This window comes from Bubalus kerabau, chromosome 23, assembly GCF_029407905.1.
Source record: "Bubalus kerabau isolate K-KA32 ecotype Philippines breed swamp buffalo chromosome 23, PCC_UOA_SB_1v2, whole genome shotgun sequence".
Classification (NCBI taxonomy): Eukaryota; Metazoa; Chordata; class Mammalia; order Artiodactyla; family Bovidae; genus Bubalus; species Bubalus kerabau.
The window spans coordinates 42776924-42791921 of record NC_073646.1 but is presented as its reverse complement, the minus strand read 5'-3'; the positions used below and the strand labels follow the sequence as shown (position 1 = coordinate 42791921).

General features: G+C 62.2%; 2 protein-coding genes across 3 annotated transcripts; one reads left to right on the top strand and one right to left on the bottom strand.

Moving 5' to 3' along the window:
• Nucleotides 1-931: 931 nt before the first annotated feature.
• Nucleotides 932-6032, bottom strand: LOC129637586 (cytochrome c oxidase assembly protein COX19). Of its 2 annotated transcripts, XR_008707538.1 has the most exons (4): nucleotides 4636-4672; nucleotides 3214-4095; nucleotides 1785-1834; nucleotides 932-1567 (listed from the first exon to the last, which is right to left on the bottom strand). XR_008707538.1 is itself a non-coding variant. In XM_055561794.1 (3 exons), the coding sequence occupies exons 1-3, from the start codon at nucleotides 4715-4717 to the stop codon at nucleotides 1492-1494; spliced, it is 270 nt and encodes an 89-aa protein (XP_055417769.1). In that variant the 5' UTR covers nucleotides 4718-6032; the 3' UTR covers nucleotides 932-1491. The 2 variants fall into 2 exon arrangements, 1 of the variants encoding a protein (XP_055417769.1); XM_055561794.1 differs by lacking the exon at nucleotides 1785-1834 and having other exon boundaries at nucleotides 3984-4095; nucleotides 4636-6032.
• A 4723-nt stretch (nucleotides 6033-10755) lies between these two features.
• LOC129637688 (cytochrome P450 2W1) lies at nucleotides 10756-14855 on the top strand. The gene is made up of 9 exons (XM_055561904.1): nucleotides 10756-10929; nucleotides 11173-11335; nucleotides 11600-11749; nucleotides 11817-11974; nucleotides 13340-13513; nucleotides 13791-13929; nucleotides 14054-14238; nucleotides 14404-14545; nucleotides 14659-14855. The coding sequence occupies exons 1-9, from the start codon at nucleotides 10756-10758 to the stop codon at nucleotides 14853-14855; spliced, it is 1482 nt and encodes a 493-aa protein (XP_055417879.1).
• The last annotated feature ends 143 nt before the right edge of the window (nucleotides 14856-14998 follow it).

The following is a 14998-nucleotide window of genomic DNA, read 5'->3' as shown; positions in this document are numbered from 1 at the left end:
TCTGGGCCCCGAGTTCCCTCTCACACCACCTGCAGGGCCATGCAGGGCACACTGTGGTCTCCCCCAGCCCTTCCTGCAGCCGCCCAGGGCCCTGCCTCGGGAACAAGCACAGGTGGCCGGGTCACCCCAACGCTTTACAATTACAAACAATGCTGCAATGAATAACCCTGTACATGTGAAATGTCACAATGGATACTTCCATGGCTCACTTTGGTGATGAAAAGCAAGGCTTTTCATAAACTAGCTGGAAGCGTAGACAGAGACAATGCTGCACAGTGACAAAGCACAGATGGAGCGCCGGGGCTAGACCCCCATGGGGCCAGCGGGGCCGGAGCCCCCGACAGACGGCCGGTCTTGGAGGGAGCGAGGGCAGGGCCTGAGTGAGCACGGCTGCCTGCAGGACCGAAGGAGGGACGCCACGCAGACAACTGGACGTGGCCGGGGAGGCGAGAGGGCTCCCCACAGCTGGCCTGGGCCACCAGGCAGGAGGGGGTCAGGGCACTCACCTGGGTATTCCTGGCACCCCCTCCCACTGGCCACACTGGGACAAAACTCAGCTGACTGGGGCCCAGGGAAGCAGTCACAGGGCAGGGCCAGGGTCTCCACTGAGGTTCTGAACCTACACAAGGCGCCCCAGAAACACTGCCCTGGGGTCTGCACCCTGGGATCTGACAGCACTCGGGCCCAGCTGCCCTGACCCCTCACGGCCAAGAAGCGGGGCTGGCTGTAGGCTCGGCCGCTCCTCAGAGGAGAGGCGCCAGAGGGCGCTGCGTGCCCGCCTGACAAGGGCAGACGGCCCGCTCCTCGGTCACAGCAGAGGACTCCTTGAAACTAAACATCTGACTGTGCAGTGCCACCCAATACGGATCAGAAAGACACGTGGTGCTCAGGCATCACCACAAAAAAATCAAGAGGTCAGACACTCAAAAGCCAGTTTCCCCTTCCAGGCTTATCCACTGTTTTTGTTTAAAAAAAAAAAAAAAGCAAAAAAGGAAATGAACAGAGTATATGCTATGAGTACAAAGAGCAACCCACTTGCTAGGAACGTCTTCCTGACGTCTACGTCACTTCTACGTAATGAGCTGAGGTGAACGCTACCAGCACAGAAAGGACACACACAACCTGTGACATGAACCCAGCAGCTCACTGGCGCCCACAGTGCCCTCTCAGTGGGCAGACGCAATCTGGCACCTCACCTCCCCAGGGGCCCTGCCACCCACGCGAGCTTAGGATAAACCTTCACAAGCCTGAGGGAAACAGGGATCCAAAAGGGACACCACTTTTCCAAAATCCTTTCGGGAGCTTCAGAAGACGACCCATTTCCTAGCCTCAAGGCACATCCACCAGGGAGGGGCGTCTGGCATGGTTCCAAGTGGCATCTCGCGGGCACCCCCACAGTCCCCTTCTGAGCCTCGGTACCTACGAACACGCTGCTGGGGCGGCAGGAGTCCGGACAACCCCACACAGTTGCAGGCTTCCCCCTGGCACAGCTCAGTTTTTGTCTGACTTCCCATCAATCAAATCTCCAAATCCCAGCTTTTCCAGGGGTTCCTGTGCCATCAGTTGCCTGAAAGGAGAAGTGAGAGCTGTCAGGGTCCACGCACTCGCTCAGACCCAGGCACCCCCACCCCCTCCTGGAACAGCACCCTCAGACCCGCACCCTGCCGTGCTCCCGTGTGCAGGCCCCTCTGCCCCTGCCCGCCACACCCACAAAACCCAGAGGCTTGGCAACAGCCCTTAGGACAACTTCCCCAGAATCACAAACACCAGTTCATGGAACCTACCTGGCAACAGATTACACTAACCCCACAGTGACGGAATGCATGAGATGCTCCTGAAACCCAAGGAGGCAAATAACGATTAACTCCCACTACACCTTGTCAGGACACGGTTCTTAGAATCAGCCACTCAGACACAATGTGGTTGACAGGGCCAGGGTCCCCAGGTGACACCCTGACCCCTAGAATCTGAGTGAGATCTGATTCCAGCGCGGCAGGGGGTTGGTATTAAGGCTGCTGAGGAAACAAGGCTGCCCGTCAGCCAACTCAGAGAGGAGACCACCTTGGATTACCCAAGGGGACCCAACCTAATCCCAGGATCCTTAAAATCAGAGACCCTTGGCTGCCTCTGCTCAGAAAGAAAAGATGTAAAGAGATGGGAGGATCTGAAGACGCAGCACTGTGGACCATGAGGACAGAGGACAGGCCACAGGCCAAGGACAAGAAGCCCGGGAGCTGAAAAGGTCAGGACAGACCCTCCTGAGGGAAGCGCCTGGGCCGCACCTGGTCAGGCCCGGCGCTTTCCCAGAACCAGATGCTCTACACTCCGCACCAGGTCAGGAGGCCCAGCCGACGTGAGGTCTTGGATCCCACGTGGATTTGCTGTGTCTCTGCTGACCGTGCAAGCCCAATGTTAACCGAAGCTGCTGTGAGGAAGCGGAGCCCCGTCCTCAGCAGCGGACACATCCACTCCAGGCCAACGGGGCCCGTGTGAGCCAACTGACAAATTCTACCGAGGTCCAGCTCTTAAAAAGACGCATGTGAAGTACACAAAAGGAAGGTGTGGGTATCAGCAGAAAGGAAAAAAGCGGAAGGGACAAAGCTTTTTAAAAGAGTGATGGAGACGCAAGTGGGCACGATACGGACCAAGTCAGAAACACATACACCCCTCACAACCAAATGCGGCCTGACCAACCAGTGATGCCGCCTGAATCGTGGAACCCACAGAGCAGCTGATGCATTCCCATCTGCGGGCCTTCCTCAGAGGCCCAGGGGCGAACAGGAAAAAGACGGCCCTTCTGCGGGCCCTGCCGGGAGGGCCTCTCTCACAGCAGGAGTGGCTCTGGAACCAAAGCAGCTGAACCCTCCAGGCATCCCTGTGCCGGCCCAGGGATGACCGACTCGGGGATGGTGACCCCAGCTTTGGGGAGGCACAGGGCAGAGACGAGCTCCAAACTCTGTCACCAAAGCTCAGGAGTGCCAAGAAGAGACTCACTGAGTTCAATGTTTCGATTTAAGAGTGAGGGAAGCATGCAGATCCGGCCAACACACCATGTAGAGATGTCAGAGCTGGGGTCAGGCCGGCCCGTCGTTAACCCACAACACCTGCGAGCCTGTGTGACTCCCGAGGCAGGAGAAGGGCGCCACCTGAGAGCCAAGCACCAAGAAGGCCCATCTCCCTCAAATCCCAAATGTCTGCAGACCCTCAACACACCTGGGGTCCAAGAAGCACAGCGGAGCTTGCCGGGAGGGGAACGTATGAGTCTGTTGAGATACTGAAAACAGGCCCAGAGTGGACTGCTTTTTGTCAGCCTGTCTTCAGACAAGGCCTCTGACGGCCTGGGTTCCTTCATGAGCAAACAACGGGCTCAAAAGGCAGAAATGAAGGTTTCTACCCAAGCACACCGTAATGGGTTACATGTTTTCCTGATGAAGCTTTACAATGGTACTTCTGCAGTAAAATCTCAACAGATCAGTTAGAAGAGTTTTTGTTTTGCTTAAAGGTGGGTCTTGTGAACTCCGGTTGAGACGGGAAGACTCACTCGTCTTTCACCGTTTCTCGGGCCCACTGTTTTGCCTGTCAACACAACAAACAGCCCTGAGCAGACGTTGAACAAAACATCATGTATTTTTATGTTCTGAGAAAGTTTAAAGAAATAAGCTCTGTACCCACAAATCTTTTGACTCCGTCAGCGTTTTTATGATGCACGACTGTGAAACCTGAATGACACATCACACATTTGGAAAGAGAAAAGTGTGAGGAATGCAATCACGCCCAAGGCTATCACTGGAGAAAAGGTTCCCACGGCGGCCAACAGCTCTGAATACAACTCATCTCCAAAACGCCTCAATTTCACAGGCAGGCAGCCCTTCGGGTCCAAACACAAGGAGAAGCCAGGCCTGGGTGAGGCCTCTGGGGACAAACATCTCAGCTGGAGACACGGTGGGCGGAGAAGACATAAATCACGGCTGGCAGGTACTTGCCTTTCCATCCTGCACTCCAGATACTCTTTTGATTCATTTCTGCACAAAGCATTTTCAAAATTATTGTCCCGGAGACACTTCATGAATTTCTCTTTAAAGCTTTTACATTCACCTGGAACGAAAGAGAAAAGTATTTTCTTTTTAAAGTGAAAGCAGGACATGCCCGCCCAGCAACCTTACAGGCGGCCCTCCTCCTCCTCCTCGGGAAACCAGTTTCCTTCAGAAACACTCTGGAAACAGAGGAGAAAGGACTTCCTGGGGGAAGAGCGAGGGCAGGAAAAGGGGGGCGTGCAAGCGGCGGCGCCAGGAGCTCCCCGCCGACGTTGCCCTTTGTCTGGAACCTCTCGGTAAAAGACGGGCAAATGAAGAACCACTCGAAACCCATTCTCCAAGCCTCGGCTTCTGCGGAGCTGCGGCGACCAGGAGCGCCCTCCGCTTCCGCACCAGACGCCCGCGGAACCCCGCCGCGGCCCCACACCGCCGAGGATGCGGCTGCCGGCACGTCGGCCCCGACCGCAGGCGCCTCCGTGCCCTCTCGCCGGCCGCTCCTGCCCCGGGCCGCGGCGGGAGGCGCCGCCCGCGCCGCGAGGCACCACCGTCCGGCCCAGCGCTGTGCGGGCCCGGCCGGGGAGTCCGGGCCGCTTGCACTCACCGAAGTGATCGAGCGGGAAGCTGCCCTTGTCCGGGGGACGCGGCTGGAAACTCTTGGACCCGAAGTTCATAGCCGTCGACATGATGGCGGCACCCAGACGCTCCCAGCGCGACGCGCCGTACGCAGGACGGCCGGCCGATCGCGGAGCAGGCCCCGCGGGAGCGCCGAGCACGTCGAGCGGCGAGCCACCCTTGATGGGCCTGGACTTGGGGGTACAGGGCCCGCCCTCAGCACCGAGACCCCGCCCCTCGTACCCAGGCCCCGCCCCCGGGCTCCGAAAAGCCGGGACCCTCAGGCACTTGCTCCGCGGTGGGTTTCTTATTATCCTCGAGGCAACACAATGGCAGAGGGTCCAGCCGTCATCTATTTAGGACGAGGAAACGAAGTTCAGAGAGGGTCAGCAACTTACTCAAGGACACACAGCTTCAATCCACAAGAAGCCCAGAGGGCAGGTGGACGCTCCTGGAAGGCTGTCCCTGGCAGGGGTGAGGGGGGTCTTTGCATCCCCATGAGGCTGCCGAGGTCTGGGCAGCTTAGAGCAACAGAAATTCCTCCTCTCACAGTTCTGGGGGGGCCAGTCATCCGAGAGCCGCGTGTCTGCTCCCTGCTGGTGGATTGCCGGCAACTCTCGGTGCCCCCTGGCTTGTGGACGCATCACCCCCTCTGCCTTACCACGGGGCCTCTCCCTGTCTGTCTGTGTCCACACATCATCCTTCCATGAGGATGTACCTTTATTGGGTTAGGACCCATCCCCATGACCTCACCTTAGCTAATTACATATGCCGTGACCCTGTTCCCAGAAAGGTCACGTTCTAAGGTAGGGGCAGCTAGGACTTAAACATGTGAATCCAGGGACACAATTCAGCAGATAAAAGAGTGAAAATGCATTATAACATGAAAGCCCCGATGTCCTGTTTTTATTATTTAATTTATTTTATAATAATTAAATATATTATTTAATTTATTATTGTAAACAGTAAAAACTAAAAACAGCAACAGTAAAACCGTAAACAGCAACAGTGAAAACAGGGAAAGGGCTGGGGTGGGGGGGTCCACCAGCTCCCTGCAGCAGGGCTCCTCCCAACCTTGTACCCTGGGCAGAGCTGATGGAGGTGGGTGGCTGCCCGCCCGCCCTCCAGCCAGTTGTCTGATTCTTCCCTGAGCTCCAACCCACATTCACGCATCCACTCCACCCACGTATCGGTCCCTGACGCCAGCCACGTGCTGCCAGACCCTAGTCATAAGCACACAGGGGGCTCAGGACCACAGAGCCACCAGCTGGCCCCCCTGGACAAGCAGTCTTCTCCCCCAGGCCCAGCACCACTGCCCCCTGCAATGTCGGGGGCTTGCCCACCAGTCCCAGCAGCACTCCCTCCCCACAGGGCCTGGGTCGGATGCCCCCTTCTGCAGAAGGCATCCAGTATGCCCTCAGCCACTGGCAAGGCCCCCCCGTGGTGCATTCCACCCAACCTCTGGCCTGACGTGGGATTCCGCCCTGTTTGTCGGCAGCCCGCCCAGACCTCCACCAAAGTCAGCGGACCAACAGGAGGGCCCCGCAGGGCAGGCCCATGGCGGTGCAGGGAAAGCCCAGCCCTGTCGCCTGGGCCTGGGCTGGCCTGAGGCTCTGGGCCCACAGCAACTGGCAGGAGGAAGCTGTGCCTGTTCCTTGATCCGTCATATCAACTGTTGACACCACAGCAGCCGGGGGCCCTGGGGTTACTCATTAATGCTCCAGGGCTGTGAACAAGAGAAGCGTTTATTACCTCGAAAATAGCACCTTTCCCTGCGACTAGATCCACCACTTAGTGGTGGGAGGGACAGCTCCTCCCCACCCAGGCTGCCACACCACACCTCTCCTCTCCGTGGGGCGGCCTTGGGAGACCCGTGAAGCCCCGAGGCCCAGTGACCAGAAGGTGTCAGCCTGCCAAGCAGTTATTGCTTCATAGGAGATGTTTAGCAGTTCATTAAATGTTTAGGTCAAAAAGCAGGGAATACTGCTTTTGGAAACCCTCTTACATGCTGGGCTGCTTTACTTGGGCTCACAGTGCCTGGCACACAGCAGCTGCTCAGTTAGTATCTTTTGAAGAGGGAATTCCCTGGCAGTCCAGTAGTTAGGATTCGATGCTTTCACTGCCTGGGGCCTGGCTTCGATTCCTGCTTGAGGAACTAAGATCCCATAAGCCATGCAGCATAGCCAAAAATTTAATTAATTAGTTAATTAAAAATATTTGGGGAGACTTCTTTGGTGGTCCAGCGGTTAAGAATCCCCCTGCCAATGCAGGGAACATGGCTTCGATCCCCGGTCGGGAAAGGCTCCACGTGCCTAGGAGCCCCTGAGCCCACGCTCGAAAGCCTGAGAACTACAACTACGGGTGCCGGCGGGGCTACAGCCCCTGGACCACAAGGAGCCCCTGAGAGAGAAACTTGAGCGCTGCAGCAAAGAGTAAGCCCGCTGGTCACCAGAGGGAGCCTGTGCGTGGGACAGACTTGGTGCAGCCAAAAATAAACTGCAAAATGAAGTTACAAATGATTTTTGAAGAATGAATGCAGTTTTCAGGTATTACTATCTTCATGTCACACATAGAGACACACGGAGGGCAAGCCCCTTGCCCAGGGTTACACAGCCCCTGTATGAGTTTTCTTCCACTGTGTAATGAACAGCCCAGACTCACCACAGTGAAACAGCAGTGATCCACTGTGCTCCGAAACGCAGGGAGAAGGCAGGCCGCGTGGAGACGGCCCCATGGGCTATCAGCTGGGGCCACCACACCTCAGAATAGGGAAGCCCTTCAGGACTGAGCACGCGTGGCTGGATGCTGGGCCTGGGTCTTGGGGGCTGTGGCTCCTGTCCCTGTGGCCCTCCACCCACCTCCTAGGGCTTCCTCCCAGGATGCTGACCGCATCCTGCACAAAGCATCCCAGAAGCAACAGGTGGAAGCCGTATGGCTTTCATGGTCTACCTCAAAAGTCTCAGAACATTACCTCCACCACGGGCACTATCCCCTACCCAGATTCAAGGGCACAGTCCCCGGGTTGCCATGGCTGAGGGCCAAATAGATGGAGAGCTTGTGGGCTGGGAGCTGCCACTGGAAGATGCCATCTCAGCCGAGGAGTAGATGGAGGGGCCAAGTGTGGTGTGTGCAACTCCAGAGCCCTCTAGGGAACAACCTGCACCTCAGGCGTCAGGCCAGGTGTGACCTGAGCCCCAGGTGACCCCGGCCACTCGGTTCTGACCACACAGTTCCCAGGCTTCTGCTCGAGCACCAGTATGGGGCTGGTAGAACTGCCCCCTGGACTGCAGCTGGGAGGAGGTGAGCCTCGGTGCAGGTGGTCGCCGGGCCGCCAGGAGCAGACACAGAAACACCACTTGCCTGACAACCCCCACTCCCCACCCCAGCCCAGAGTGCCACCAGCAGACCCAAGGGAGAGGAGAATTCATCGGAGTCCTGATGATGTCACCGGGCCCCTGGATCAACCTGGCCTGAACCTAGATCTTGCTGGTGTTTTGACGTTAATAATTCTGCTGTCTAAGCGTAGTTTTCAAAAGGCTCTCAGACTAATAGGTACGGAGCACACGGCCGAGCTTTATCTTGCCCGTTAACGAGGGAACAGGACGAGACCGCAAGGCTGCTTCAGAGAGGAACGTGCAAACGCCGACAAGCACATCCAGTCAGAGGAGAGAGCACCGGGTAAGCCCACCGAGCAGGCTCAGGACACGCTAACGTCTGACGGGACAGCACAGCCGAGCCTCTGGGGCGACCTCCTCCGTGAGACAGAAGTCCTCTGTGTGTTTACGGGGGGTCACCTGCATTTGTCCTGTTCTTGGCCGGCTTGGTGGCCTCTGGGCCCAGTCGATCATAGACCACAAATAGAGAGAACCCCCATTTCCTGGGGGACTAAGTGACGCCCAGCAGGCGGTTAGATGGCGACCCCACAAAGGGACCTGTGTGACCCGTCTGCCGTGTTTCTGGAGTGGGGTGATGTTCTGAACTATCCCAAGGCTCTCAAGGCCTCCCGGGGCTGCCCCCACAAGGGGCATAGCCCGGGGGCGCAGGAAATGCCACCACCGCCCAGTCAGCTCCGGAGGCCAGAAGGCAGGGCGCCTCCCGAAGATGGCTCCAGGGGGGTCCTTCCTGCCCCCGCTGGCTTCTGCGGTTCCCGGGTCCTTGGCCTGTGGCCGTGGCCCCCACCCTTGCCTCTGTCACCGAATGAGGGGCAAGGTAACTGGGTTAAAGAGCCACCCTCCAAAGAGGCCCCCGTTCTGAGACTCTGGGTGCACGTGAATGTCGGAGGAACATCCTTAGATCCAGCACCCTGCTCCAGCCAGTTTGGGTTTTCCCAGGACCCTCCCCGCGGTGCCCCCCTCACTGGACGGGACACAGGCATAGCAGCGGGTCACTCAGCAGGTCACCCCTGGGGCGCGGACCACTGCGCCACCCAGCTGAGCCCACTCCCAGACGCCAGGAGTGGCTCCGTCAGGATGGGTCTTCAGACGGCCTCCCCGCAACTCAGTCCAGCTCCGGGGCCACGCCTGCTCCCTGTGCACGGCAGCAGCACCAAGACCTGGCTCCCGCCCAGCAGGCCCCTGGGCAAGGGCTTCACCAACCCGGAGCGGAGCCCCCGACAGGGATGCGTGCTCCCCTCCAGTCCCGCAGCCACACTGCCCATCCCATGAGCCTGGGCCCCCGGTGCAGCTCCGCGGCCGTGACCCAGGGCTGCCAGGGCCCCTGCCCCACGCCGCCCCTACAGGTCCGCAAAAGCTGTCCCCTCCTCACGAACGCCTGTCCTCCTGAGACCCACACTCCAGCTCCAACGCCTGAGGGGTTTTGTGCGCAAAGTCACAGCCACATGCCCCCCGCCTGCCCCCACTGGGCTGCGAGGACACTTCAGGATCCCTGTGGCACCCACTCCTGCAGTCCTAGCTCCTAAAGAGCCTGGTAATACACAGGAACTCAGTACACACACACTGAATTAACCACCCGAACTGTCCTGGGCAGACAGGCCCTCAGCCTCTGCACCCGGTAGGGACCTTGGGAACAGCTCCTCAGCCCAAAAGACCCAGAGACTGAGCGGTCAGAGAACAGTTACCCTCCTGGCAGCCCCGGGACTGTGCATCTGGACAGGCTGCCTGTGAGGCAGTGAGCGCCCCATCACAGCAGGTGTGCAAATGGAGGCTGGGAGGGGAAAGGGCCCGCAGGCTGCCTTGGCTCTGGGGTGGGTGTAGGGGCACAGATGTCACCCCAGGCCTGTCCCCGGGCCCAGCAGCGGGGAGGCGGATCCCCCTGCCTTGTGTCGGGGCAGGAGGCCCAGCGCAAGCCCAGCCGCTTCTGGGGCCACCGGCCCTCCGGCCCCTGGGAGCTCGATTCCAAAGGGCGCCTCCTCCCTCCCAGCTGGGCCTCCAGGCTTTGGAGCAGAGTGCAGCCCAGACAGACAGGGCTCATAAACCCAGCACCTGCCACCCCAGGCACCTTGCCTGCAGGCTGGGCTTCTCTGTGCAGCCAACATGCCCTCACGCCCACCCTGTCCCGGGGAGGCCAGTGCCGTCTGCTCGGGGGCCGGGCTCCCACAGCCCCCAAGGGGCACACCGCCACTCTGGCAAGCTTGCTGTCAGGCTCTGGAGCCCTGGCATTCGGGGCGCTGGCCATGTAGACCTGATACCCACCCTGGCCCAGGCACAGAGGTGCTGGATGGACGCAGGCGCTGGTGGGCTTGGGGGCCCACAGGGCTTCCGGGGAGGGAGGCTCAGAGCCTGGGGAGGGTGGGGCCCAAGGCCCTGGACCCCTGGTTCTGGTGGGGAGACGAGACAGAAGCAGATCCTTTGGGGGGCAGATGGTCACCGCGCTGTGTCCTCCCAACAAGGCGAGGGCCGAGGAGGCCCCGAGGGCCCAACTGGACGCCAGCCCCCCGGACGGTCCCCCACCCCCTGGCACAGACTGGCCCCCACAATCCTCGCGCGCCTGTCGCTTTAAGTGCCTGGCTGTCCCTGCAAACTGCTCCTTCCACATTCTCGGGGTGGTGGGGTGGCGGGAGGGTGGGGTGCCGGCACGCCCTCCCGTGAGGCCCATAAGGTGCAGGGCAGGCGGCACCCGGGAGGGGAGCTGCCCGCCACCCGCCAGACTCATGGCCCTGCTGCTCCTGGCGCTGCTGGCGCTGCTGGCGCTCTGGGGGCTGCTCTGCGCCCGGGCCGGTGCCCCAGCCCCGGCCCCCTGCTGGCCCCCAGGGCCGCGCCCCCTGCCCCTCGTCGGGAACCTCCACTTGCTGCGGGGGGCACAGCAGGACGAGGCGCTGATGCAGGTGGGTCCACGGGGCCCTGGAGGCCGCCGTCCGCGGGCTGGGGCCAGAGCTGCCGGCAGACAGCAGCAGCTGGCCCTGCTGCACCGTGCGATCCACAGAGACTCACTGCCCACCCCCAGGCCTCAGTCTGCCCATCTGCAGAATGGGCGGGCGAGTGGTGAGGACAGAGGGGACCGGAGGGGCGTGAGGGACCCCAGGGACCTGGGGGTGGGACAGCGGATGGACCCTGCCTCTCCCCACCAGCTCGGCAAACAGTACGGGCCGGTATTCACTGTGCATCTTGGGCACCAGAAGACGGTGGTGCTGACCGGCTACGAGGCGGTGAAGGAGGCCCTGGTGGGCACCAGGCAGGAGCTGGCTGGCCGGCCCCCCATTGCCATCTTCCAGCTCATCAATGGAGGCGGGGGTAGGTGTGTGTGGGAGGAGGGTGCCCGCATGCGTGGGGCCGGCAGGGCCTGTCCCTCTCTGTGGCACGGGTGAGTGCTCCTGGGAGGCCCAGGGGGAGCACCAGGGTGCCCACCTGGCAGGCCCAGAGCAATGGGGGCAGGGCACACCGATGGACAGGCCCGGCCAAGCCAGCTGGAGGTGGGGGCTGGGGTCTTGGGGGGCCTGAGGGTCCGCTGGGACCCTGCCCCAGGGCCGCTCACCGTCGGGCATGTGCGGCCCGCAGGCGTCTTCTTCTCTTCAGGCCCACGCTGGCGGGCCGCCCGCCAGCTCACCGTACGTGCCCTCCACGGCCTGGGTGTGGGGAGGGCGCCCGTGGCCAACAAGGTCTTGCAGGAGCTGAGGTGCCTCACGGCGCAGCTGGACAGCTACGAAGGTGAGTGGGGGCCGGGGCGCCTCCACCCCGCGCATCCCGCAGCCCTGAAGCCGCTCTCCACCCGCAGGCCGGCCCTTCCCGCTGGCCCTGCTCCGCTGGGCTCCCTCCAACATCACCTTCACGCTCCTCTTCGGCCAGCGGTTCGACTACCGGGATCCTGTGTTCCTGTCCCTGCTGGGCCTCGTTGATGAGGTCATGGTCCTCCTGGGGAAGCCGAGTGTGCAGGTGAGAGGTCGATGTTCTAGCCTGGGGGGGGTGCAGGGAGCGAGGTGGCGGCAGGGAGAGGCTCCAAGCTTCACCGGCCACGTGACTCCAGGCCAGTGCCCTGCACTCCTGGAAACCAGGGGAGCCGAGGGCAGCGGTCCCCACCTGCCCACCATCCCCTCAGTAATAGACGCACTGCTCACCAGTGCGGGTGGTGGGGGGGCCCTGGGCGGTTCCTCTCGGAAATGGGCTTGGTTCCCCCCAGTCGCTGAACCTCCTCCAGGGTCAGGAATCGTGAGGACCGGCTCTGATTTCCAAACCCCACGACTGCGTGCATTTCGTTTTTCTCCAGAACTTAAAAATAAAGGAAGTCGGTCGCACAGTGGTGTCCGACTCTGTGCGATCTCACGGACTGTAGCCCACCTGGTCCTCTGTCCATGGAATTCTCCAGGCAAGAATACTGGAGTGGGTGCCGTTCCCTTGTCCAGGGGATCTTCCTGACCCAGGGATAGAACCCGGGTTGCCTGTATTGCAGGCGGATTCCTCACCAACTGAGCCACTAACTTAAAGTGTTCCTAATTTGTAGGCACCATGACTGGTTTTAACTCTTAACTTGCTCGGGCACGCGTGCCTGGGTTGGGGCGGGGCACGTGTGTCTGGTGGCATGGGGCTCACACGTACTTTCCAGCCCCATCTCTCCAGGACCTGAGGCCCTGGGCGTGGGGCGGAGGCTGCTGGCTTCAGTCCTGATCCTAGTCACCCCCCGAGGCTGGCGGAGCCTCAGACTCAGGAACATTGGAATTCCTGCTGAAAGTACCCTGGCCGTGTCCCACCAGGGAGCCCCAGCAGGCCTGAGGCTGGAGGGTCAGGGGCTCCAGGGAGACAGAATGTCCCGTGGCCTCCCATACCTGCACCCTGAGCGATGGCCAGGTCCCGGGGGACAGCATGGTGCAGAGGGCAGCTGACAACCGTGCCAGTCAGGCTGTGCTGTGACCCCCGGCTCACAGTGTCCTGAGCTGAAGCTCTGAAGTTGGCAATTTCCCTTTTTTCCCCCGAATAACTCAGCGAAGTCAGTGACTTCCAAGGCAGCGGCCAGCCCCGCCTCCCTCTCCCCCTCTTTGGGGGGTGTGGAGGGGGAGCCACGGTGACAGCCGCCTGCTGTGACTTGCAAGGACCCCGGGTGTGTTACCTGTCAGTTGGCCCCTCCTCCGCGCACCCAGGTGGAGGCTTTCCTCCGCGCCCGGGGGCTGCCGGTCCCACGGGGAGGGAGAGGGAGGGTGGCACCTCTGCCAGGAGCCTGGGGCGCTGCCGGTCCGCACAGGTGGCCTCACCTCTGGGCGGATGGCCCACCCTCAGCCCTCACCGCGCGGCCCTGCCCGCCCCCAGCTCTTCAACCTCTACCCACGGCTCGGGGCCCTCCTCCAGCTGCACCGGCCGGTCCTGCGCAAGATCGAGGAGGTGCGGGCCATCCTGAGGGCCCTCCTGGAGGCACGGCGGCACCGCACACCCCCGCGAGGGCCAGAGCAGAGCTACCTGGACGCCCTGATCCAGCAGGGCCAGGTGTGGGCGAGACCCGCCCCCGCCCAAGATGCCGCGGGAGGGGGGAATCTTGGGGCCCCGCCTCGGGGAGAGGGGCTGGGGATGGACCCTCCACCCCCTGGCCGGGCCCCTCTGAGCCTCGGTCACCTCACCTGAGAAGCGGGGTGGCTGCGAGGCCGTGTGAGCCCGCGACGTAGGAGGCTCCTGTCTTGGACGACTTTCTCGAGCTGGGGGCTGGCTTCTTGGGGGTTCCATGGAGCCTGCCTCCAGCTGAGCACGGCCCCGCCCACTTCTGCAGGGGAAAGACCCCGAGGGCCTGTTTACCGAGGCCAACGTGGTGGCCTGTGTCCTGGACATGGTCATGGCCGGCACGGAGACCACCGCCGCCACGCTGCAGTGGGCCGCCCTCCTGATGGGCAAGCACCCGCGCGTGCAGAGTGAGCCGGGGGGCGCGTCTCCACTCGGCCCTGGGCGCAGGGGGACGGGGCCGGGGTCGCAGCGGGGCGGGGCCCGGGGCACAGGGTGGGGCCCCGGCATGCTGGCCCTCTGTCTCGCCCACAGGCCGTGTGCAGGAGGAGCTGGACCGCGTGCTGGGGCCCGCGCGGCTCCCGCGGCCAGAGGACGTGCACGCCCTGCCCTACACTAATGCCGTGCTGCACGAAGTGCAGCGCTTCATCACGCTGCTGCCCCACGCGCCGCGGTGCACGATCGCCAACACCCAGCTGGGCCCCTACCTGCTCCCCAAGGTGCGAGGGCCAGGCCCCCGCCGCCCCAGACCCTGCCCCTCTGCTCTCGGCCGCGGTAGATGGGGCTGGGATGGGGTCGCAGGGACACAGACGCTGAGCAGGGCTTCCCGTGCTCCCGGTCTGCGGAGAGCAGCCAGCCCCGCCGCTCACCTGGCGCCCCCACAGGGCACACCCGTGCTGGCCCTACTGAACTCCGTGCTCCTGGACGAGACGCAGTGGGAGACGCCCCGCCAGTTCAACCCGGGCCACTTCCTGGACGCCAACGGGCGCTTCGTCAAGCGGCCGGCCTTCCTGCCTTTCTCCGCAGGTACTGCAGCCCCCGCCGGCGGTGGCCTTGTCCCTGGGGCCTCGGAGCTCAGGGCCCCGGCCTCGGGGCTTCCCCACGGCCTCCGGGACCCACCGGCGCCCGTCTCCCCGCAGGCCGCCGCGTCTGCGTGGGGGAGAGCCTGGCCAGGTCGGAGCTGTTCCTCCTGTTCGCGGGCCTCCTGCAGAGGTACCGCCTGCTGCCCCCGCCCGGCCTCAGCGTCGCTGCCCTGGACACCACGCCCGCCCCTGCCTTCACCGCGCGGCCGTCCGCTCAGGTGCTGTGCGCCATGCCCAGGCTGCAGGGGCGCTGACCGCAGAGGCCTGGGCTGTGTGACACACTCCCAGGGCCCTGGGGTTGGGGTCAGGGGGAAGCTGAGTTGCTCTGGCTTGTGGGTGATGGAGACAGGACGGACGGACAGACACGCAGGCCCTCACCAGCCTCTCTGCAGCCACC